At 38.5% G+C, this 23,946-nt stretch overlaps 1 protein-coding gene across 7 annotated transcripts in view; it reads right to left on the minus strand.

Annotated features, from left to right (window-relative positions):
• SCAPER (S-phase cyclin A associated protein in the ER) overlaps window positions 1–23,946 on the minus strand; it is a 521,436-nt gene that overhangs the window by 154,314 nt on the left and 343,176 nt on the right. For all 7 annotated transcript variants that reach the window (XM_045058993.1, XM_023255046.2, XM_023255044.2 and 4 more), the window contains one exon: window positions 12,566–12,681. In XM_045058993.1, the coding sequence (XP_044914928.1) occupies window positions 12,566–12,681 (116 nt within the window). The remainder of the gene's footprint in view (window positions 1–12,565; window positions 12,682–23,946) is intronic.

The following is a 23,946-nucleotide window of genomic DNA, read 5'->3' on the forward strand; positions in this document are numbered from 1 at the left end:
AAGCTCTGTCTCAAAAATAAATAAACATTAAAAAAAAAGATGGGGGGGGGGTCTTCAAGGGATGCTAATAAGACTGCCTGACCAAATGACCTTCGCTGTGGGGTTATAAATTATATGTACCCTACGCTTCAGTTTGCATTAAAACTCAATGTAATAATCACAAAGGATTATTGCACTGCATATCATATTCTACAACATAACTTTTTTTTAAATGTTTATTTACTTTTGAGAGACAGAGACAGAGCACGAGCAGAGGGGTGGAGAGAGGGAGACACCAAGTCCGAAGCAGGCTCTAGGCTCTGAGCTGTCAGCACAGAGTCTGATGTGGGGCTCGAACTCATGAACCATGAGATCATGACCTAAGTCAGATGCTTAACCAACTAAGCCACCCAGAAACTTCTCTACAACATAACATTTTAATAACACCAACATTAATTTTTAAAGTAAACTATTTTCCTAATAATAATGGTGCCCAGAGCAAGCAGTAAGAAACCTTCACCTAGATGTGTTATCTCAAGGTTTTTTTTTTTTTTTTTTTTTAAATCAGTCAATTTGGTACAATTAGAATTGGCAATTTAATTATTCCATAGATATATTCTAATTTTAGATGGAAAAATCGTACATATCTTAAGCACCAACCTAATGAAACTTTCTTCATTTCCTAAAATTAACCTCCCACTGAGAAGGTGTTATGTTTCAAAGATTAGAATAATACACTTAAAAATGCAGGGTGACTGCCAAATTAAAACATTAATTTTAAAGTCTAGTGCTAAACTGTCTGGTCTAGTAACAAGACAGTTACCATTAGCAAATCTTTAGATATATTTGTAAGTAGGATCTGGTTATGTAATTTTAAATTCACAATTAGACATGCAGACCCTGGAGAAGACCCCAGGTGGTTTGCAGTGTTAAACAGCAGATTAAAGTCGACAAAACTAATTTCTTTACTTTAATCTTATTAGTGGTACAACAGCTGTCAAATGTAACCATCTCTGTGCAGCCTTTTGAGACACAAACAAAATGCTTCAATATGTCAAATGGAGAAGAGTATTTACCAATCACTATGGCTAATTGGCTTGCAAAATAATTTTTTACTTTTATTGTCTTAGGGAAAGTTAGTCACTTTTAGTAAGCTTGGATCTAAAAACAGATATTTAGAATTATATTCAAACAATCCTGCTTAGAAAAGAGGAATTATTTATTAACAGTGGGCTGTATTCCAGATTTCACCCACACCGGCAAGTACCATTTTATTAACATTTACCGAGGGCTATGATGTAGTGGGCACATGAGGTGGTACTTGGTTTCTAACTCCATAATATCTAGAACAGGTAATAATAGGAGTAAATACTATGATCAGTTTTCTCCATATGTGCCACCTGATTTAAGTTCTGAAAAAGGTATTTAAGGTAATATTGAAATGTTCTATTTCTTTTTTCAACTTCATTGCTAAATATTCCCTGGACATTTTGTCTTATAAACAGTTAGGAGTGGTTTTTGTCTATCTTTCTCATTTTTTGTTAGATCACTTCCTCTTGTCCCTCTTTGGCTCCTAGGTGGGGAAAATGATTCCACAAACATTTCCTATACGTATACCAACAAACCACAAAAAAAAAAAAAAAAATCCAAAACCAGTCAGTCTCTCCCCCACCAAAAGTCAAAAACTAAACAACAAACAAGTAACAATAACAACAACAACAAAACTCCAGCAACTCACAGGAATAATGACTGACAGTAATTTTTATAAGATATTAATGAAATGGTATTTTATTTTTATTAAAATGGCTAAAGTTACGTGCTCACATATCAGAAACAACAAGGCAGGAAGGTACAGAAAACAGACACCAGAACAGGATGCTCAGTCCTAGCTGCCAACGTGATGACTGATGACAAATCCTTTCATATTTTTAAGCCTTAGTTTCTTCATTTATATCAGTGATAACATTGGGGAAGACGTGCCAAAAACTCTGTTAACAAATCTAATATATTTATAAAGCAGTTTTATTACTCTTGTACTTCTGAAAAGCCAAGTGTTCTGCAGGGGTTCTAAGCACTCCTTCGCAAATGTTCTCTTGCACATCTTCTATCCACCACGATAAACAAAGCACCAGGTCCGTGGCAATAAAAGTATGTTAAATGACTGAATTCCTCTTTGTATTTGGTAATAACAGTATAAGCAATAGGGCTGAAATTAAGATAGTGGCAACAATTATAGATGAGCGAATAAAACTGACAGGAACTCCCTCCGCCCCCAAATGTGAAATAAATAAGGAATGGATGCCTTTTACTTTTCCCTGAATTGTCATTTGCCCAATTCATTCATACCTAAATATTTCTGATATTGTTCTAACGTGTACAGCTCCCTAAGCACACCCTATTATTTCAGGCCTCCATGATCTTGTACATGCTGTGCTCTCTGTTAACTGAGGAAGATTTGTTAATTTGGCAAACTCTGAATCTTTTCTTTTAAAACCCAGTTTGGATGTTATAACTCTGTGTCCTCCCCTGGCAGTTAACTGCTCCATCCTCTGTGCTATTTCTGTACTTGGTGCATACTTCTATAGTTTTACTTAGCACACTGTACTAAATTACATCTTTTTTTTTTTTTTAAAGCTTTGGTTTTTTTTTTTAATTTTTTTTTTCAACGTTTATTTATTTTTTGGGACAGAGAGAGACAGAGCATGAACGGGGGAGGGGCAGAGAGAGAGGGAGACACAGAATTGGAAACAGGCTCCAGGCTCTGAGCCATCAGCCCAGAGCCCGACGCGGGGCTCGAACTCACGGACCGCGAGATCGTGACCTGGCTGAAGTCGGGCGCTTAACCGACTGCGCCACCCAGGCGCCCCTGTACTAAATTACATCTTTCCTTGGTTAGCTCACCCCCTAACAAGTGAGCTTCCTGAGGATACCGACAATGTTTTATTTATTTCCACAACTCTATTGCCCAGCACATAGTTCACAATCAGGATGGTATTAATACTGTAAGTAAAAGGTAGAAATGTGTAATGACATATTTGGTTGTCAAAACAATGGGAACACAGGTATCTAATGGCTATTTAATGTTATTTAATGGGCCAAAGGATGCCACACACCTTATAGTGTGAAGGACAATCCTGCATTCTGCCCCAGATGCCACTGGCGTCCCATGTTAGAGTATGACAATTCACAAAGCCCCTTTATACATACAAGCATTTCATCTTTACAACAACCCTGTGAAACAGGAATCTTTCTCCTATTTCCCAGATGAAAAATACTACAGCCAATAAGGCCTTATGAGACAAGTCTCACATCAAATACTGGCAAAGCTGGTATTTGAACCCTAATGCTCTGACACTGAAACCCAGGTAAGTTTAATCCATTAGTGCATTATATTCCCCTTTCTCTAATTCTAAATACAGGTATTTTTGGCTTGAGCTCTAGAGCTAGCCAAGTGGAAAAGTGAGTATGTTTACAGAAGTAAATTTTAGCCTAACATACATTATGTGTTAGACTGTGGTATGTACTTGTAAAATATGATATAATCTTCATCCTCTGTAGGTAGTTTTCAAGGATTCAAGTCCCAGAAGGTGACAAGAAAAGAGAGTTACAAAGTTAGGAGAGTGCTACATAATTCATGGTTCTGAAAGTGCTGAAGTGTGTTTTCAACAAGACTGCTGTGTTACACTGTCTAGAACACCAAATGACTTGGCTACATGCTCTTCATCGATTATGTAATGCATTGATACTTTGCCCATAGAAATTCATTGTTGACTTTATGAAGGAAATTAATAAGAAAATTGGATTTACTTAATAGAAATTAACCTTATAACCATCTTTGTTAGAATGCATCAATTTGAAAAGGTGAGAGATCTGTATTTACCTTAACTCAAATGTCAATGTAGAGAACTATTTACATGCACTTTGATTTTCAATAAGGCAATTAACCTGATCTTTGAGTCAATAGCTAGGCTTGGTGAAAATAATTCCCAGGAAAAGATAATAGTGCAAAGAAAATGGCAAGCAAGTGAGAGCCTCAGGTAAGATGTGAATAATGTTCCAGGAGTGATTTAACAATGATAGTCCAGTTAAAGATTTTCTTAACCAGATAGATAACCAAAAATGTTTTGACAAATTATTGCTGGAGAGCTTTCTACATGATAACAAATGCCTTAACGTAGACTGAACTACAAATAAAGTTTCAAGCCTACTTGTATTAGAAAACATGAATCCAGCATCTACCAATGCAATTTTGGTAAAACAACAACCCCCTCTAGAATGAAGTTTTGCATTTCTTATTGGGTGAGAGAGAGGAAGGAATAAGAGATGATACAACGCTCTGAAGTTTGCATCAGGTATTTAAGTAAGCCATACTCTGAGATAAATGTTGAATAATATGGAGATACTGTTTGGTTTCCCTGAGAGAAACAAGACTGCAATCCCCAAAAGGGTTGCCCTGAAATGGGATAAGCCAATGCTTTTCTTCTTTCTGTTAGGTACTATAAAATGACTTAACTAACAGAGGACAATTTGTCTTTTACAAACGCTGTCTCTTTCTCCTAGTGACTGAAACTGTGCTATTAAAGGCATATTATTCAGTTCTTAAAAATATAATGAAGCTCTATCTTGTAGCGCGTGATTACTGTTCCGAGCTGCATCATGCTGCCAGGATTTGAGGGGGAGGGACAATTGACCTCACAGTCTTCTCACCTTCTAAACATCATAGTCTCGGAGTCAAAATAGGCAACTGTTTTCCAGTTTCCAAAAATAACTTGTGAAATGATTGGGTTTCTCATGAACAAACTTATTTTTATCAAAAAGTTGGACTATGGCCCATTATGATCAAGTCTGAGAGAGCAGGGTCTAAAGAAATACACTTTTCAGTTGTTTGTAAATGTTACCAGGATTCAAACTAATTCCTAATTATAATGTTAATGACGAGGTAACCGATCTGGGACTGAGGGCCACCAAGAAAGTTAACACTTGAGAGCTATAAAAAATATGAATAGTACTGTTATTTGTGTTTTAATGTTTATTTATTTTTGAGAGAGAGAGAAGCAGAGAGACAGAGTGTGAGTGGGGGAGGGGCAGAGAGAGAGGGAGACACAGAATCCGAAGCAGGCTCCAGGCTCTGAGCTGTCAGCACAGAGCCTGACATGGGGCCTGAGCTCATGAACTGTGAAATCATGACCTGGGCCAAAGTCTGACACTTAACTGACTGAGCCACCCAGGCACTTCTATTCTTAAAGAATAATATATAATACATTTTCTTACCTTTGATCCTGACGATAAGCTCTGCACTCTAGAGTATGCTACTTAAGTGTGTTTGCCTTAGCAACCAGAGACAGAAAGTTTAATCTACATAATTTTCTATACAGAGTCTCCAAACTGGGGTTAGCAGAGAGAAGGAAAGTTCAGCCAGTCCCAGCTTGTAGAGACATTTAATGTTCATGAAGAACTATACTCTAGAGAACTTGTAGAGCGTGTTTTCTCTCTATTTCTACTTTAAACTGTGGGCATTCATTCTTTCTTGATAGGAAAGAATTTAGAAAAACAAAAGAGGTCACAAGGAAGGCTCTATAACACAGTCAAGTATTTTCAACCCAATCTAGAATTTAAGAAATCTTTAATATTTGTATTTAAAAGTATCAGGCTCTTTTGGTTTGAAGGGACAGAAATTCACTAAAAATATCTCAAGTAAAAGAGGCATTTATTGAAGGTTATTGGGAACTTCCCATGAATCCAGGAGAAAATGAACTACTAGATCTCAGGAGGGCAGGAACAATGGCAGCTCTGTAGACTGGACCCGCTCTCATTTCCATCTCCCTTCTCTCTCCTGAAACAGTTCTGTTCTCCTCCTTTTTTCCCAAATGGCCTTCGTTAGCCCTGCTAAACTTGGAGTGAACAGAGCCCTGTAATGGCCATCCCAGAAGTTACTCAACGTGATTTTTCAAATTCAAATACACTAGAAAAAATGAGCTGGAGTTGTACAACTTTCCAACTGCAAATTCCTGAGAGAGATATTTGACTGGCTCAGTTTAACTTTCTGGGCTGAGTTTTAAGTCTGATATTGTTGGCTAGTCTATAGATTGGCTGCTCCAGTCAAATGTCCACTCTTGGTTGAATCAGGTATGGCCATTGAGGGAGCATCACATGGCATAAAACAGAGCTGCTAAGAGGCATGGTGCAATGCTTAGAACAGGTAGTATTCAAAACACCCAGAAAAACGACAACAGATATGAAGTGAGTATGACAAACCAAGAAGAGAGATGAAAGGATAATAGGGGAGGAACTCATGGTGAAAGCTGAATTAACAGAGTATGGATTGTGTTGCAACTTGAAGAGAAAGGCAAAGATTTAACAAATTTAACAAAAAAAAACCCCAAAACAAAACAAAAAGGCAAAGTAAATGAGCCCCCAAAAGAACAGACAAGTGAGTCAAGAGACCAGAGTAAGAAGTACGCTATAGATGGCACATGAGGCCAGGCATCTCAGGAAACTAAGTTTGCAGACACTGGATATGCAGCAAAACATTCCTTTTCTGAAGTTTGTGTATACCACCAGAGTGCCTGTTCCACCAAGGTAATACAGCAGGCTCTAATGATACTTAGAGTTTAATCCATCTCATTTTCTATGATTCTAAGTTCCCTATGGACAGGGTCTATTTGGAACGGTTCCTAAATGTGGCAGTCCCATTCCCATGTCCACACATGCTTATAACTGACCCTAAGAAGGGACTCCCTGGAAAATAGTTTTTTCCCCTGGTCATTAGGATTGAAAGTCCTAGAAGCCCTAGATTATTTACCTGCTTCTGGAACACAAAGGAATATCTCTTTACCATTATAAGATGAACTCCACCAGTCTCTACTGTGTATCATAAGACCAAGAAAAGGGAACAGGAGCCTTTAGAGACAAAACCTCAATAATCATGGGAAAGCAATTCTGAACATTCTTGTTGCTATTCGGAATGAATAAACATGCTTTCAAAAGGGATATTATGGCTCCCTCAGGGTGCAGTCACGTTCCAAACATGACAGCAGTCGACCCTCATTCTGGTAGCAGGCCACAGATGAGGCTGCTAGTGACTGTGAGGAGTAAATAGGGAAGGCATACAAAGCCCCTAGCAGAGTGACCAGCACTAAGGATATACCCAGTAATGTTAAGTAAGGTCTGTCTCCTTACCAACGCAAAGGATCAAGTACAGGCAATACTGCCAAGTGAATAAACTGCACAAAATCACAAGTTTTATTTTATTTTACTCTGGAGAATAAATTTGTGGTATCTTGTAAATGATCTTCCTAGGAAGCAAAGCTCCACCTCACATCATTCTAAATTTATTTACTTTTATTATTATATTCAGTGACTGCTGTTTTACCTAAGACCGATTTATTATACACAGATGTATATACCATAAAGCAAAAAAAAAAAAAAAAAAGAAAACAACTTAATTTGTTTGATATGAATAAACAGGTTTACTTTATAAAGAACACAGCAGCGAGAAGTATCTATTTTTAACATAGTTTAAAATCGGGACCATCTCATAATATACCAATGTGCTGTGATTCTAAAACTGTGGTAAGGATGACCAAGAGTACAGTTCTAGCATCCCCATTTGGCTTTTCAGTAAGTGGCAGTTATAGATACTTGACTTAATTATAAATACATAGAAATTTAAAGACAAAATTTAAAAAAATTCCTAAAGAGTGGTCAAAATCAAGGACCCTTTTTGGCTGAGATGTGATCATATTTCAAATCCACAGAGTCAAGTATTTGATGCAGTAAGCTCTTTTTTTTTTTTTTTTTAAGTTCTTTATTTTGAATGAGAGACAGAACATGAGCAAGCAGGGGTGGGAGGCAGGGAGAGAATCCCAAGCAGGCTCTACACTGTCAGCATAGAGCCCAACATGGGGATCGATCTCATGAACCATGAGATCATGACCTGAGCTGCAATGAAGAGTCGGACACTTAACCAACTGAGCCACCCAGGCGCCCCGATGCAGTGAGCTCTTTTCCTGCTTGATTTCTATCCATGGGAAAAATAATTAATTCATGTATCAAATGATATTTATTAAGATGCCATTATGATTTACACTAATATTGTTTTTATAAAAATAAAAGTAATGTATTTACTATGGTTTCTGGTCCCAAGGAATTACAGTCTATTTGGGGAGATGGCAATACAATAAATGGAGTACAAGATAGTTCATTAATAAAGTGCTAAACTGAACTATTCCCTAACCTGGTGGATATTTTTTCAGTGATTTAGATGAAGATGCATATATTCTACAGATCAACTTTAGGTCTGACACAAAGTTAAAGAAAAAGACACTAAGTTAGAGGTCAAATCAGGATCCAAAATGGATCTTGACAGGCAAGACTAAAATTTATCAGGATGAAGTTTGTGCTTAAGATGAAAAAACAAATGCACAAGTAAAAACAGATTATAGCTTTTTAGAAGCCAAAGTGGCACAGAGTTGGGGATTTAAAGCTCAGTTAATTAAGATAATATCAAGTCAACATCATAACAACCACAACAAAACCCACTGATATTAACTAAGTGCTTTCTTTGCACAGGGCACTTAACAAAGACACACACTTTTAATTCTCACAACAGCCAACAAGTCCTACTCAACAAGGTAGTGTTACCATTTAACTGAGGCTCTGTTATAACAAGCAATTTGGACCAATGTCATATAACTAATAAGTGAAAAGCAGAGAATTTAAACTCAGATCTGACTCCAGAGCCTATTTATTTTTTGCTATACTATACCATCTGCATTGTTCTGTGTTGATGAAACTATAGTACTTCTATATAAAAATTGGGTCCAGAGGTACAATTAAGGAAGATAAGCACGGCTAACAGAGAAGAAATAGGGGGCCTGGTGAGTTTTCCATTGAACAACCTAGAGTGGCTTGGAGAGTTAACCATTTGGGTCCTTCATTGTCTACGAGTGTCAAGAAATAGGAATACCAAGGAAGTGAAAGGCAACCTGGGGATGACTTAGCCTAGTGATCATGGCCCGAAAGGGGATGTGGGTTTCTCTGTGAATTATGAACATCTATTGCTGCCTGAAAAGGGTTTGGATATGTAGAATGCCAGTAAGTACCAACTCACCCTTCTATTATCATTGCTGCTCTGTAAATCTGTTATAAAAACACAACACAAAGCTTTGACCACAGCTTCTAATCACATCAGATCTATCTTCTTATTTACATCACTTGAGGCATTCTCTATGTCCAAAGAAAATGACAAACTACCATCTATTTTCAAATATTAAAAGCTGTAATAAATAATTCTTACTAGCCCAAACCAAAGAAAAGGCTAGAATATTCATTCATTCTTTTGTACTTGTTTTCTGCAATTAAAATTAACAGGCAAATTAATATGAGTAATCCCAAAAGTAGATAAAACATGAAATGAAAATTGCCTTGTTTCAGGGTGATCTTTCTTGGCACTGAAAACAATTTTATGGGAACACATTTGTTAAGAAGGTTGATTTTGGAATACCACATCCTAACTAAGTCCTCTCAAGGATGCAAGGATTCAAGCAATTCTATGGGTTTTCCCTGGTTCTAACAAAAGCAAAACAACTGTTTTGTACAGAATAGTAGTTGGAAGGAATATGAGAAAGAACACTTTCTGAGTTAAGCCACTGACTCATGCCCACCAGAGTGTCTGAGTCCATACTAAATCTCACACAGCTGTGGCATTTCTCTTGCCCCTTTCTAAGTAAGCAGCATAACACTCTCCTAGACTTAACCCTCTAGCCCTGAGAAGGGAGGCTAGTTTAGAAAGTCAACATGATCTTGAGCTGTGCTCAGGAGAAGAGAATCTTAGAGTCACTGCTCGATGCCCACTGCCCTGAGTGTTGGCCTCGCTTAGCAAGCAGTGCCTGGATGAACACACAAATTTTTTGGCCTAAGGTGAGATGAAGAAACAAACTCTCAATCCTGGCACTGTGGTCAGCTGGTGACCATCAGAGGAGTACTGGGCTGGGCTCCCAAGATTCCAGAGCTTGTTTCCAATGTTGGTGCACTAACTCTTGCTCAGGTCTTTTTAGAAAGTATGGAAATTCTTCTGTTCCCAAAATGATAGGCACAGATAAGCACCAAAGCATGCTTTTTGCCACAATGACAAATGTAGCTTTTGTAAAACAGGCATCTAAGTTACCAGCCAGAGAGCTCAGTCTCATGCATGTTTAAACCTACCACAAAACCAAAAAAAGCAAAACAAGACAAAACAAAAAACTATAGGTGCATTTAATTTTACTCTTTTTAATGTTTATTTCATTTGCGAGACAGAGAGAGAGAGAGAGCAAGAGAGTGAGCCTGACACTCGGCTCGATCTTATGAACTGCGAGATCATGACCTGGGTGGAAATCAAGAGTCAGGGGTGCCTGGGTGGCTCAGTCAGTTAAGCATCCGACTTCAGCTCAGGTCATGATCTCATAGCTCGTTGAGTTCTAGTGCCACATCAGGCTCTGTGCTGACAGCTCAGAGCCTGGAGCCCCTCTGGATTCTGTGTGTCCCTCTCTCTCTGACCCTTCCCCTCCTCATTCTCTGTCTCTCTCTCCTTCAAAAATAAATAAACGTTAAAAAAAATTTAAAAAGAAAAAAAAAGAAAATAAGAGTTAGACAGTTAATTGACTGAGCCACCCAGGTGCCCCTACAGGTGCACTTAAGATGAACAATATGAATGATTAACAGTTATCAAAGCCCTGTCCCAAAGAATCAAATGCCATTTCCTTTCTTTTTAAAAAACATTTTTTTTAATGTTCATTTATTTTTGAGAGACAGAGATGGAGTATGAGTGGGGGATGGGCAGAGAGAGAGAAGACAGAATCTGAAGCAGGCCTCAGCTCCCAGCTGTCAGCACAGAGCCCGACATGGGGCTTGAACTCATGAACTGCAAGATCATGACCTGAGCCGAAGTCAGACACTTAAGCCACCCAGGGGCCCCTGCCATTTCCTTTCTTATCTCAAATTTATTTCCTCTCTCCCTGTCAATTAACAAACACTGAGTGATAACAACACACTGTCACTAAAGTCCATTTTGATAAGAAATATCAACTATCCTGGGTTAGAAAACCTCCACGCGTGCTATATCTGACTGATGTAGAACTTTCTGCTACACAGAAAGATATCCTGACTCAAAGCATACCTATAGCTTCTTTTATTAATCTCTACTTTGTCAGTAGAGCAAAGGAACCTAAACTAACTTCACTATCAGTTTGTTCTTAGAAATGTATCATTTTGGGGCGCCTGGGTGGCGCAGTCGGTTAAGCGCCGACTTCAGCCAGGTCACGATCTCACGGTCTGTGAGTTCGAGCCCCGCGTCGGGCTCTGGGCTGATGGCTCGGAGCCTGGAGCCTGTTTCCAATTCTGTGTCTCCCTCTCTCTCTGCCCCTCCCCCATTCATGCTCTGTCTCTCTCTGTCCCAAAAATAAATTAAAAAAATTAAAAAAAAAGAAATGTATCATTTCGAAGAGATAATATAACACTGTCTTAAAGCAGGCAAAACTACTACTTAAAAACTGTTACCTAACATTTATATAACACTTTGAGGTTGACAAAAACTCTCACATACGTAATTTCATCCAATCCCCAGAGTAGCACTATGAGGTGCATATGACTACCCCTGAGTAACCAAATGAGGAAACAGATGCCACAAGAATAAGGCACTTGCCCCAATTCTCCCAGCTCGTCACTGGCACAGGTAAAACCGGAATCCAGGTTTGTCCAACTCCAAAGCCAGTGCTATTTTTATTTTACCAAAATGTCTCTCAGGAGAAAAGATGATGTATTCTTGCAATTTCTGTAGTATCCAGTGGACAAATAAAGCACTCACTTTTGTTGGGCCAACTAAATATTTAAGTTTTCTCAGTGATACAAGTAAACTTTTATCAAAACTTCTCATTTAAACTCTGTAAATAAGAGTCTCCACAAAATATCCAGAAACCGTGCATGCTACCCCTCCAGAATGTAGTACTTCTGAAATAAAGCTGTCTGCTACTATATCCCAGGCGGCCAGGGATCACAGAGTGACTTGAGAGAAGAGGAAAGCAGATCTTGGGTCCAAAGCTTGTGCAGGATCCATATGACAAAGAGCAATTTGCAGTTAAAGACTGAACTGCAATTCAGTTGCCAGCTATTTGGCTAGGACTCTAGACTATGGCAGTCTTGGCTTCAGACTAATCTTCCTGTATGTTAGGGATTTCTTCAAATTTCACAGCTCAGGCCTTTGTTAATGTACTCACCTCTTCTTGTACTACCTTTTTGCTACTACTATTCAGTTCTGTTCAATTTATGTAAGCAGTTAAAGCTGCCCAGGAGTTCATCCATTCTTCTTGTTTTAGGATTAGAGAAGGTCATAGACCAAGGAGATTTCCTTTTTAAGGCTTTTAGGCTCAATTTGAGTTTTGTAAGTGAAGTCGAGCACCTCTGTTTTTCTCCCTAATGGGGAGTGTAAGCTTTTGCTATTCAAGCCTGAATACACATACAAGTTTCTTGTGGTCCTCCATATGGAAACCATAGAGCAGAAATGACTCACAAATGAAACGTGAAAGACAGATTAAAAAACTATACTTACTTAAGAGGAATTCGTGAGGCTGTGTTCACATTTGTGGTTGGGACTACTACTTGAAGAATGTGTTCAAGGGCTGTTAATCCACCAGCAACTTGAAATGCAATCTGATCTGCTACATTCTAGACAGAAATACAAGTAGAAATTAGCCCAATTTCTCAGGCATAGAATGATCACCAAATGAAATATTTAGTTGTAGTGTCAAACACTCTGTTGGTTCAGTTATTCTACAAATACTTATTGAATGTTTATGCAGTGCTAGGAACAGGAGGTTGAAACTGGTGAACACAGAAGACATAGTTGCTGCCCCCATGAAGCTTAAAATTTAGTGGATGAGAACAACACCAATCAAATAACCATAAATAAAATAATTTCAATTATGATAAGTACCTTGAAGAAAAAGGGAAGGTGCTCTATAAGAATAATAGGGAACCAACTATATATTGGGGAAAGGGTCAGCACAGGCTTTTCTGGTTGAGGTTCTGAAACAGGCAAAAAAAAAAAAAAGGGGGGGGAGGGGATGGAGTGCTCCATGCAGAGGGCAAAACTGTTTTACACAGAATATTTTAGCAATAATTTTAAAAAGCAGATCATCTCGTAATGCTAATTACCACCTAACAAGACAAACTAACTGTCACAAAGATTTCCTCTTGTATTACTTTTTTCCTTGGCAATACAAGATAATCTCATACCTAACCATCTCCATATATTTTTTTCACCATTTCAGCTATTTTAGGGAGAATCTTAAGTCAGCATTATAGAACTCAACCGATGATTATTTCTTTACAATTTCTGAATTGTTTACAAGTCTTGTGAAAGGAACATCTCTGAGCTCTTTGCATTTCTCTGGCATGGGGACAGGCAAGAGCAATTCTATGGTACACTGTATTAGTTTCTACGCATACAAACGATCACCGCAATCTGCTATTATACCACCACCTTTATGTTTCTTCTAAGAGCATGCTATAGTTCATCAAGCCTTGAAATATCTTTGAAATACTTAAGTATTTTGGAGGGGATAAGAGGGTGCATCAGGGAGAGATAGGAGTTATACACAAGATCTGTCAAACATGTTTGTCTGATTCTTCTGATGTTCTAAGCACAATGATCTGCTTGATGTGGACTACTGACTTCTGACTAGACTTTGGTAGTACAGTGCCTTAGTCATTTAATCGCTCACTATATGCACAAAATACAGTTTGACACTATAATAAGTTTATTGTGAATCCTAGACAAGAAATCATACTTTTAGGATAGAAAATAAAGAATTTTTGTTTTTAATGGGAAAAAATGTTTCTTTGCAATAAAACTAACCATCAAAAAAACTGAAAAACCCAGGTGTATTCAGTAATTTGAAACCATCATGCTGTTACCATTCTTTCTTCATAGGCTAGGATGTCAATATGATTAGAAAATAATAATAAATTTTGTATTAGCACACAACACAAAGAAAACTGCACTAATCATAACTGTATAGCTGGAAGAGTTATGGCAAATTGAACATATCCTATACCAAATCCAAAATGAAAAAGCAATAATATAAATAAAAATTAAAAAAATAACAAACACAATGCCCTGTATATACCCTGTAACAACTCCAAAATAAAAAATAAAAAAATAGTTTTATAACATGCCATAATATTCCTGATGCCCATCTCATTCACTCTCTCTTCTTCTTCCCCAAATGTAAAAGCGATCCTGATTTTTAAAATCGTAGATTACCTTTGTCTTCTTTTGAGTTCTATAAAAACGTAATCATACTCTACATATTCTACAGAATCTACATATTCTTTTCTTGCTCAAATTTTTTTTTTTCTAAATTCATCCATATTGCTGCCTATACCTGTGTTTCATTCATTTCCCTTGTTGGAATATAATATTCCCTTGTCTGATTATATACATCAACTTTTTTTTTTTGGAAAAATTTACTTTATTCTAGCATCTTTTTTCATCCCTTCCACATTACTTTCACTTTTAACATTACAGGGTGAAGATAACCATTGTCTTATTATCTTACTCAACTTATTTAAATGTTTCACTGCTGACTGACATCTGGGTTGGTTTTTTTTAATGTTTATTTATTTAAAAAATTTTTTTAAAACATTTTTTATTTATTTTTGATAGACAGAGCACAAACGGGGGAGGGGTAAAGAGAGACGGAGACACAGAATCCAAAGCAGGCTCTGAGCTATCAGCACACAGCCCGACCCGGGGCTCGAACTCACAAACTCACAAACTGGGAGATCACGACCTGAGTCGAAGTCGGACGCTTAACTGACTGAGCCACCCAGGCATCCCAATGTTTATTTATTTTTGAGAGAGAGGGAGACACTGAATCTGAAGCAGGCTCCAGGCTCTGAGCTATCAGCACAGAGCCCGATGCGGGGCTTGAACCCATGAACTGTGAAATCATGAACTGAGTTGAAGTCAGAAGATTAACCAACTGAGCCACCCAGGCGCCCCTCAATTTTTTTTTTTGTTTATTTATTTTTGAGAGAGACACAATATGACCAGGGGAGAGGCAGAGAGAGAGAGGGACACACAGAATCTGAAACAGGCTCCAGGCTCTGAGCTCTCAGCAGAGAGCCTGACAAGGGGCTTGAACTTGGGATCAGTGAGATCATAATTTAGATCGAAGTCAGATGCTTAACTGAGTGTCCCAAGGTCTGAGCCAGCAAGGTGCTCTGGGTTGTTTCCACTTTCAAACTCTGGACAATGCTGCTTTAAACATTTTTGTACATGTATTTGCGCAACTGTGACATGCAGTTATGTTGGGTATATGAGTGGAATTCCTGCATCATAGAGTATACATAGGTTCAATTTTATTAGCTATGGCCAAACAGCTTTCTAAAGTATTTGTGTACATGATGAAGTACAGTGATAATTTCAGCTATTCTACATTCACACCAAAATTGATTTTATCATTTTTTAAAAAACTTTAGTCATTCTTATGAATGCATAATGGCATTTCATTGAGGGTTGTTTTTTTAAATTAAAAAAAATTTTTTTAAGGTTTATTCGTTTTTGAGAGACAGAGAGAGACAGAGCATGAGCGGAGAAGGGGCAGAGAGAGGGAGACACAGAATCCGAAGCAGGCTCCAGGCTCTGAGCTGTCAGCACAGAGCCCGACATGGGGCTCGAACTCATGAACTGCGAGATCATGACCTGAGACAAAGTTGGATGCTCAACTGACTAAGCCACCCAGGTGCCCCTCATTGAGGTTTTTATTGGCCTTTCCTGGATAATCAGTTGGATTGAGCACCTTATGTTTACTGGGTATTTTTAAAAATTGAGGTATACTTTGCAATTGGTTAAAAGGCTCAGATCTTAAGTATACCATTCAAATAAATTTGAGAAATCCTTATCAAGACCCGAATGCTTCCATCACCTTAGAAAGCTCCCTCATACCACTTTTATAGTCAATCCCCCCACTCCATGAAGCAACCACAGATTTGATTTATAGTCCCATAGATTTAAACACCAAAAGCAAAAGCAAAAATAAATAAGTGGGCCTACATCACACTAAAAGGTTTCTATGTAGCAAAAGAAACCATCCACAAAATGAAAAGGCTATCTACTGAATGGGAGAAAATATTTGCAAATCATATTTCTGGTAAAATACATAAAGAACTCAAACAACTCAATAGTAAAAAACACAAAAAATCCAATTAAAAAAATGGCCAGAAGGTCTGAATATACATTTTTTCCAAAGAAGACACATAGATAACCAACAGGTATATGAAAAGATGTTTAACACCATTAATCATTAGGGAAATACAAATGAAAATCTCAGTAAGATATTACCTCACACCTGTTAGAATGGTATTATCAGAAAGAAAGAAAGAAAGAAAGAAAGAAAGAAAGAAAGAAAGAAAGAGGGAAGGAAGGAAGAAAGAAAAGGAAAGAAAGAAAAAGAGAGAAAGAGAAAGAGAAGAAAAAGAAAGAATTAGTGTTGGTGAGGATATGGAGAAAAGGGAACCCTTGTGTACTACTGGTGGGAATATAAATTGGTGCAGCCACTATGGAAAACTGTATGTAGGTTCCTCAAAAAATTAAAAGTACAAGTACCATATGATCCAGAAATTCCACTTCTGAGTATTTAGCTGAAGCAAATGAAAATGCTAATTTGAAAAAATATATGTACCCGATGTTCACACAGCATTATTTACAATAGCCAAGATATGGAAGCAAGATAAATGTCCAATGATAAATAAAATGTTTACAGAAGATGTGGTATATAAATAAAATGGAATATTACTCAGCCATGAAAGGGATGAAATTTTGTCATTTGTGAAAACATGGATAAACCTTGAGGGCATTATCCTAAGTGAAATAAGTCAGGTAGAGAAAAACATGTAGAATTAAAAAAAAAAAAAAGCCCACTGACACAGAGAACAGATTAGTGGTTGTTAGAGGCAGAGGATAGGGGGTAGAAGAAATGGGATGGGTGAAGGGGATCATAAGGTAAAAAGAAACAAAATATAGGTTAATTTTGTCTCTTGTAGAATTTTATATAAATGAGATCATATGATATACATGAATATTTTCTGGATTTAATTTGGTAGTGAATGGTTATCCCATTAGCAATGTTTCTACTGTATCTGGTACCAGAAGCATCTAAAGCATAAGGAATACAGCAGAGGAACTCTTAGTAAGTACAGGGATATAAACACATATATATACCTCCTTTCTTCTTATACTCGAAAGAAGTAGGAATTATAGATAAAATATGTGATAATATTTAATGTTTATTTATTTTTGAGAGAGAGAGAGAGAGAGAGAGCACACACACGTCAAGGGGAAGAAAGAGAGAGGGAGACAGAATCTGTAGCAGGCTTCCAGACTCTGAGCTGTCAGCACAGAACCCAACGCGGGGCTTGAACCCACAAACCGTGAGGTCATGACCTGAGCCGAAGTCTGGCATTTAACCAACTGAGCCACCCAGGTGTCCCCATAATATGTGATAATATTGAAAAGGCAGAACCACATTAAAAAATAAATGGAACATCTCTGTGAACTAGGGATGGAAAAGCTAAAAAAACGCATAGGGCAAGGGTCCAACTTTCAGCAGACTCTTAAAAGAACACTTGTCCTTCTAGACTTTTCCCTCTTCCTCAGCTTTCCCACTGATTCAGAATCCAAGTTCTGATTACTCCACTTCTGTTGTAGCTCTTAACTCTTGCCTACATCTACCACGTCAGTTCAGGCTTTCATGGTCTCTTGCTTGAGGTACTGCAGCAATCAGTACCTAATTGGAATCTTTGGATCTAGGCTCACCCCACAGCAGCCTATTCTCTAGAGCTGTGCTTTCTAAATACTCTAAGATAAAAATCAGGGTTTCCTTCATTTCCTACTCCTTTCCTTTCCTTTTTCTTTCTTTGCCCTTCCTTCCTTCCTTCCTTCGACTTCTACTCCATTGTAAACCAATGCTTTTGTGAAATGCAATACAAATGAAATACTGAACAAATGAAAAAAAAAAAGATGCACAAAAGTGGAGACCACATTTAAAAATATTAGATACAACAGACATAAAATTACTCTGCCAGTTTGCTAAAACTTACTCTGGATTTGTGTATTTATCTCACCCTGTTCTAGTGACAGTGGCCCAGCACTGGACTGTGGACTCCCTTTTGAGTAGTACTTTTCTGGATGCCTATATATGCAATGAGGATAATATTCTCAAGAGTAAATGTAATCATGTCACTCTGCTTAAAACACTTGAGTGACTTCATCCTCACTGTCTGCGGGAGGCTCAAATTCCTCAGCACAGGTCTTCAGAATCTGATGCCCCATTAACAGCCTTCTTCCCTGCCATGTTCCTGCCTCTCCCTCAACCAAATTCCCCATATGGCCCTTGTTCTTTCACGCCTCTGTGCTTCTGCAAATACTGTTCCTCCTCCCCAGAGGGGATGATTCTCCAGCATTTTATCTTTGTATCCCCACTAAACTCAGAGCTTCCTGAGTTTAGGGGCCATGTCTGTTTCATCACATTCCCAACACTTAGCAGAGGGGATGGCACTCAGTATGTGCTCAGCCAATGGTTGTGAATGATGTTTCTGAGAAAGAAGGCTGAAAAGGATACCTGCACATGATTTTGACTGTGAAAACACAGATAGTCAATAACTTCTCTGGTATGATCACAGGATAAAATCCTCCACTCCTGTTACTGTGTGTGCCTTGTAGAACAGTTTGTTCCTGAAAGTGAGCTTCATGACCAAGGAATAAAATTCAGTTTTTCAAGACAGAAGGACATATTCACCTTGAGCCTCCTTAACAGCCAACAAGGAAGATCCATCCATTTCTGTGTAAAGCCTTTATATATATCTCTTAATTCAAAAACAAAGTATATTTTACCTCAGGCCAAGCAGATGCACCAATTGATGCAATCTGTCCACAGGGAAATGAAGCAGCACCAATGCTATTCTTGTAGACCTCTCCACAATGGGAGAGAACCGGATCAACATTGCAGAGGTGGAGGCGAAAAGGACTGAGTAAAAGCAGACCATTTTAATGTATACATCTATGCTTTAAAAACAAAACAAAACTCAAAGCCTTTTATGCAGTGCCAACAACATGGATGTGACCTCTTAAAAAACTGAAGATATAAGCTCTAGTTAGACATTAAACAGGAAAAAATAAGCCAATTTCAGGAAGATAAAGGCCATTTAAAGCCAAATTTTTCCTAATGTATTATTGAAAACTGAAGCTTTAATTTGTCATTTGCAGCTTTTCAAGGAAATAAACCAAAAGGCAAAACCAACTGTGAAATAAAAAAAACTCACAAACCTCCTTCTGGAGTCATGGAGGTTTCTGGTTACTTTTGCAATGGAAATTCAGAATCCAGAGGTGGATCCTCTTCCACAGAAGATGGCCAGATGGCAACCTGTTTAGTATCTTCCTAACTTCTTCATCTCCTATATCAACTTCTATTCCTCCCATCATCTCTGCCCTACCTCAGGCCCTCATTCGGTCTGAAGCTCCTTAAGCTGACTCATCTTTGCAGCCCCAGTTCTGGCACAGAACAGGAATGGTGAACACCTGATGGATGAGTGACTGAACAAAAGGATGAACAAATGAAAAGATTTCTCTCAGAGAGCAAAAATGTTCTGTGAGGTATCAGAGGTTAACACACAATACAGAGGCCCATAAGAAAGAACGAATGCCGCCTTCTGGATTCCGTTCCTGAACACAGTGCAAACAAACAGCTCTCCCCCTCTCTATGCAGAAAAACGGGTAAAATAGTCCTATCATATCCCATGACATTTTCACCTCAGGAGGACAGAAAAAGGAAAATCAAGTTGGCTCGACGAGCACCCAAATGTTCAAGTAAAGGAGAAAATCCACCTCCTTAAGCACGTGGCTCTGTATCTGGACTTGGCACGTGGCATTAAAAGCTCTATATGCAAATAAAAAATGGAAGTCACATTCACACAACAATCCACAGACTCAAAGGGCCTCCCATTTTTCACCTTCCTCTCTGTGCCCACCACACTAACTGCTTGCGCTAATCACCTGGTACTTCCTATACTCGGTGCTCTTTATGCTCCTGGATATCTTAATGCCACGATGGGAATGGATGCTTCTCAAATACATCATCTTATACTTGTTCCTATCCCTGTTAGTGTCTAGAAAAAAGATAGTATCCTAAAAATGCTTAACCATAATTATTCTCTCCATCTAAATTGCCACGTTCTCACCCTATAATGTTCAAATGCTCCCTCATTCCTTTAAGACCCACATCAAATAGTTTTCATGAAGCCTTTCTGATACCTTCAACTAAAGTCAAAGGTCTCCGTATTTAACTGCATTTCTCTTGGGGCCCTTATCACTTTCTATATTATCCCCTATATTATATATCCCTTATATTATTCCTGTATTATTTGTGTTCACGTACTAGGCTATAAAGCCTAGCTCTCCTGTCTCTGCATTCTCAATCAGGGTCAAGCACAGGCTACACACATAGTAGACACCAAGCAAACTTTGTTTAGTGACTAAAAATATCTAGAAAGATGAACTAGGTACCTTTCCTTTTCCCTTTTACCCCTTTTCCAAACACTCTGCATTCAGACATGTGAAAGTGGAACACTCATAAGGAGCTCTATCTTTCTGATTTGAGTGAGGAAAAAAATACCTCTAAAAGATGAAATGTGTGGCTTTACTTATGTACCTGACATAACACCTTAATAGCTCTGCCTTCCTCTGCTCTCTCCCACTCTGAGACTGACAACTGACTAATAGGATTAGTGGCTCCATTCTAATAACCCAGCTTAGCTGAAGGCCAGCAAAAAAATGACAGCTTCAATCTGAATTACATGGCCCGGGAATCCATTCAATTATTAACTAGAGTAACTGTTATTGCCTCTCCCAATCAAAGGAGAGGCAGCTGTTAATCTTTGGTGGCCTACAAAGGCTGGTGGCCTTTGTACTTGACTTCTCTATAGACGGTAATTATGTTCTTTGTGATCAGGGAGGAAGGCCTTCCTAGCCTTTTAGACAGAGGTGGCAGATGGGGAAAACTGTTTGCCTGTTCATTAGTAGGATAGGGTAGATTTGTTCTGAGCATCTGGTGGTACCTTAAGACCTGTTTAGAGATAATACAAGTAGGTTTTGGCAAGTCCATAAATTTAGAACTCGGTAGACCAATTTACAGAGATGAGAAGATTCCAGAGTAAATTTTTTTATGGTTATTTTTCCCATATGGAAAACTAACCTAACACTTAAAGGACATCATCTTCATTCCTCTGCTATCCTCACCTGTTCGTGTTAGTTTAAAGGGAGCATGATGAGCTGACAGGATTTTTCCCTTCTAAGCCTTCTAACGTTGGCTTCCTCATATTCCCATCATCTACATAAATGTCTAGGCTCAGCCTTTCAGCTGTACACTCACATTTGAAAGAACTCAGGGTCTGGGGTTGAGAATATCACAAGGAAATTAGAAACTTATGTAAATGTTGTGCCCCAAAGAGTCATAATCTACAGTTTGAAGGCTTAGGTAATAAGGTAAGTGAGGCTGGGGGAGGCTGGAAAAGCTTTCTCAAGATGAGAGAAACAATTCCTTTGTAATGCTAATCAGAACTTGGATCCTTTGGAAGGCTCTCCCTAAGGGAGCTGAACTGTGCCATTTTTGACCTGTCTGGACTAAGTGAGATGAGGGCAGGGTGAGTGAGAGGGGGTGGTGCGGGACACAAGACACCCTGCTCCTTCCCTTTAAGCTGTTATGAGACAGATGACCGAAGATCAGTGTATAAAGTTTATCATTGCAATCCAACAAAACTCACAATAAAGTTATTTTTGATCTCCCTCATCCTCAGTGCTGCCAGGATGTCAAGTGGCAGGCACTGGCCAGGTGCAGCACTCAGAGAGCTGGTGAGACAGAGATTTCATATAGATAAATGCAGTGCAGTGAGGGAATGCCGCAATGAGGGGATGGATGGAGAGCTGTACTCCCACAAAGGAAATGGTCCCTGTGACTAGTTCTTCAGGACACAATGGGTATCTGTTGGAACAGTTTTCTGAGTTCTCACGCTATCAAATAAAGACAAAAAACCCAAAGTCAAGCACCTACAAATGAGGTTCCTTGAACAACTGCTTTATTTCTCTCACCTCTCCCAACTTTGAGGCTACCTGCTAGTTTACAACAGAACTTGAAGAGTCTTAACACAGCAGTTCCTTCCCCTCCGTTCTTGCATCTTAAATGTCCTGGAAATTTTAAAGCTTAGAGGTAAAACAACTTGGGACCATCAAACCAATGAGAATCTCTTTTGGGCAGGAAAATGATAGGGACAAAAGTGAGTAACATGGACAAACTCCTTTGGGCCTAGCAGCACCCAGGGAGCAGGACCTTAGAGCTCAAAGGCTCTTCTCTACCTGGATGGCAAGGAAAAGGGGAGTGTTTTTACATCACTCTGTTCTCTCTCCATCATGACATTTATAGTTCATGACACTTTTCTATTATTTAATTATAAACTAGATCATATGATTTTCTACTTAATCACAAAGCAGACTGTGAGCTCTTGGGACAGCTGGAATTATGCTTCTATAGAATCTAGCAAAAAAAGTAGGTATTCAGACTACTCAGCCATAGAAAAGAATGAGATCTTGCCATTCGTAAAAAGAATGGACCTAGAGGGTATAATGCTAGTGAAATAGGTCAAACAGAGACAAATACCATATGATTTCACTCATATGTGGAATTTAAGAATCAAAAGAAATTTTAAAAAGTGACAAACAAAAAAAAAAACCAAACCATATTCTTAAATACAGAGAACTGGTGGTTGCCAGAGGGAGGTAGGTGCAGAAATGGATGAAATAGAAAGGGGATTAAGAGTTTGTTTGTTTGTTTATTTATTTATTTTGAGAGAGTGTGTGCACATGCATAAGCAGGGGAGGGGGAGAGGGGAGAAGGAGAGAAATTTTTAAGCAGGCTCCACATGCAGCAGGGAGCCCTGACATGTGGCTGGATCTCCTGAGATCATGACCTGAGCTGAAACCAAGGGGCCAACGCTTAACCAACTGAGCCGCCCAGGCACCCCAAGAATTCATTTATCTTGATGAACACTGAGTAATATATAGAAGTGTAAATCATTATATTAAATGAATATAACACTGTATGCTAATTATACTTCAATTAAAAAACATTTTAAACAACTGGTATTCAGTAAATGGCTGCTGAATCAAAAAAATAAAGGCACATTCTAGTTTCTGGGGTTCTAACATCAGAAATTGTCTTAAGAGGAGAGAGAAAATTCATCAATCCGCAATGAGAAAGAAAAGGTGTAGAAATACCCATACGGCTGGGAAAGTCAAGGTAAGGGTGCAAGTAAGCTAGAAATTGTGGAAGAGGCACTAGTCCTTGCCTGGGCTGACAAGGTAAGGCAAGCGAAGGTAGGCCCTGCTCTGAAAGAGGCAAGCCCTGAGAGGAGAGGCCCGAGATATGATGCTTATGTACTGCCCTACTCACGTTGGCCTTCGTTTATTTTGCCCCATACTGGAGTAGTGACCAGGACTCTTTTATGTCTTTAAGGAGGGACACAGAAGAAAGAGGGAGGGGGAGGGCAACTTTAAAAAGTGAAAACAAACTTAAGGAAAGAATAGGAATCCAAACTTTACTTTTCTCAAAAAACAGTAGGGCGGAAAGTGACAATTCAAGGGCTAACCATGTGGCGGGCCCTGGGTTGTTTGTTACACAAGCTCTCACAACAACCTTATGAGGTAGGAATCATTGTTCATTATACTGATTAAAAAAAAAAAAAAGCCTTAGAGGAATCATTTAATTTTTTACTGTTAGTGATTGGCAGAGCTGGGGATTGAGTCTAGGTTTATCTGACTTCGGAGGGTATGATGGATCTACAGAAAGAAAATCTAGCATGTTAAAATAAAAATGTGTT

Source organism: Felis catus, chromosome B3 (genome assembly GCF_018350175.1).
Source record: "Felis catus isolate Fca126 chromosome B3, F.catus_Fca126_mat1.0, whole genome shotgun sequence".
In the NCBI taxonomy this organism is placed as follows: domain Eukaryota; kingdom Metazoa; phylum Chordata; class Mammalia; order Carnivora; family Felidae; genus Felis; species Felis catus.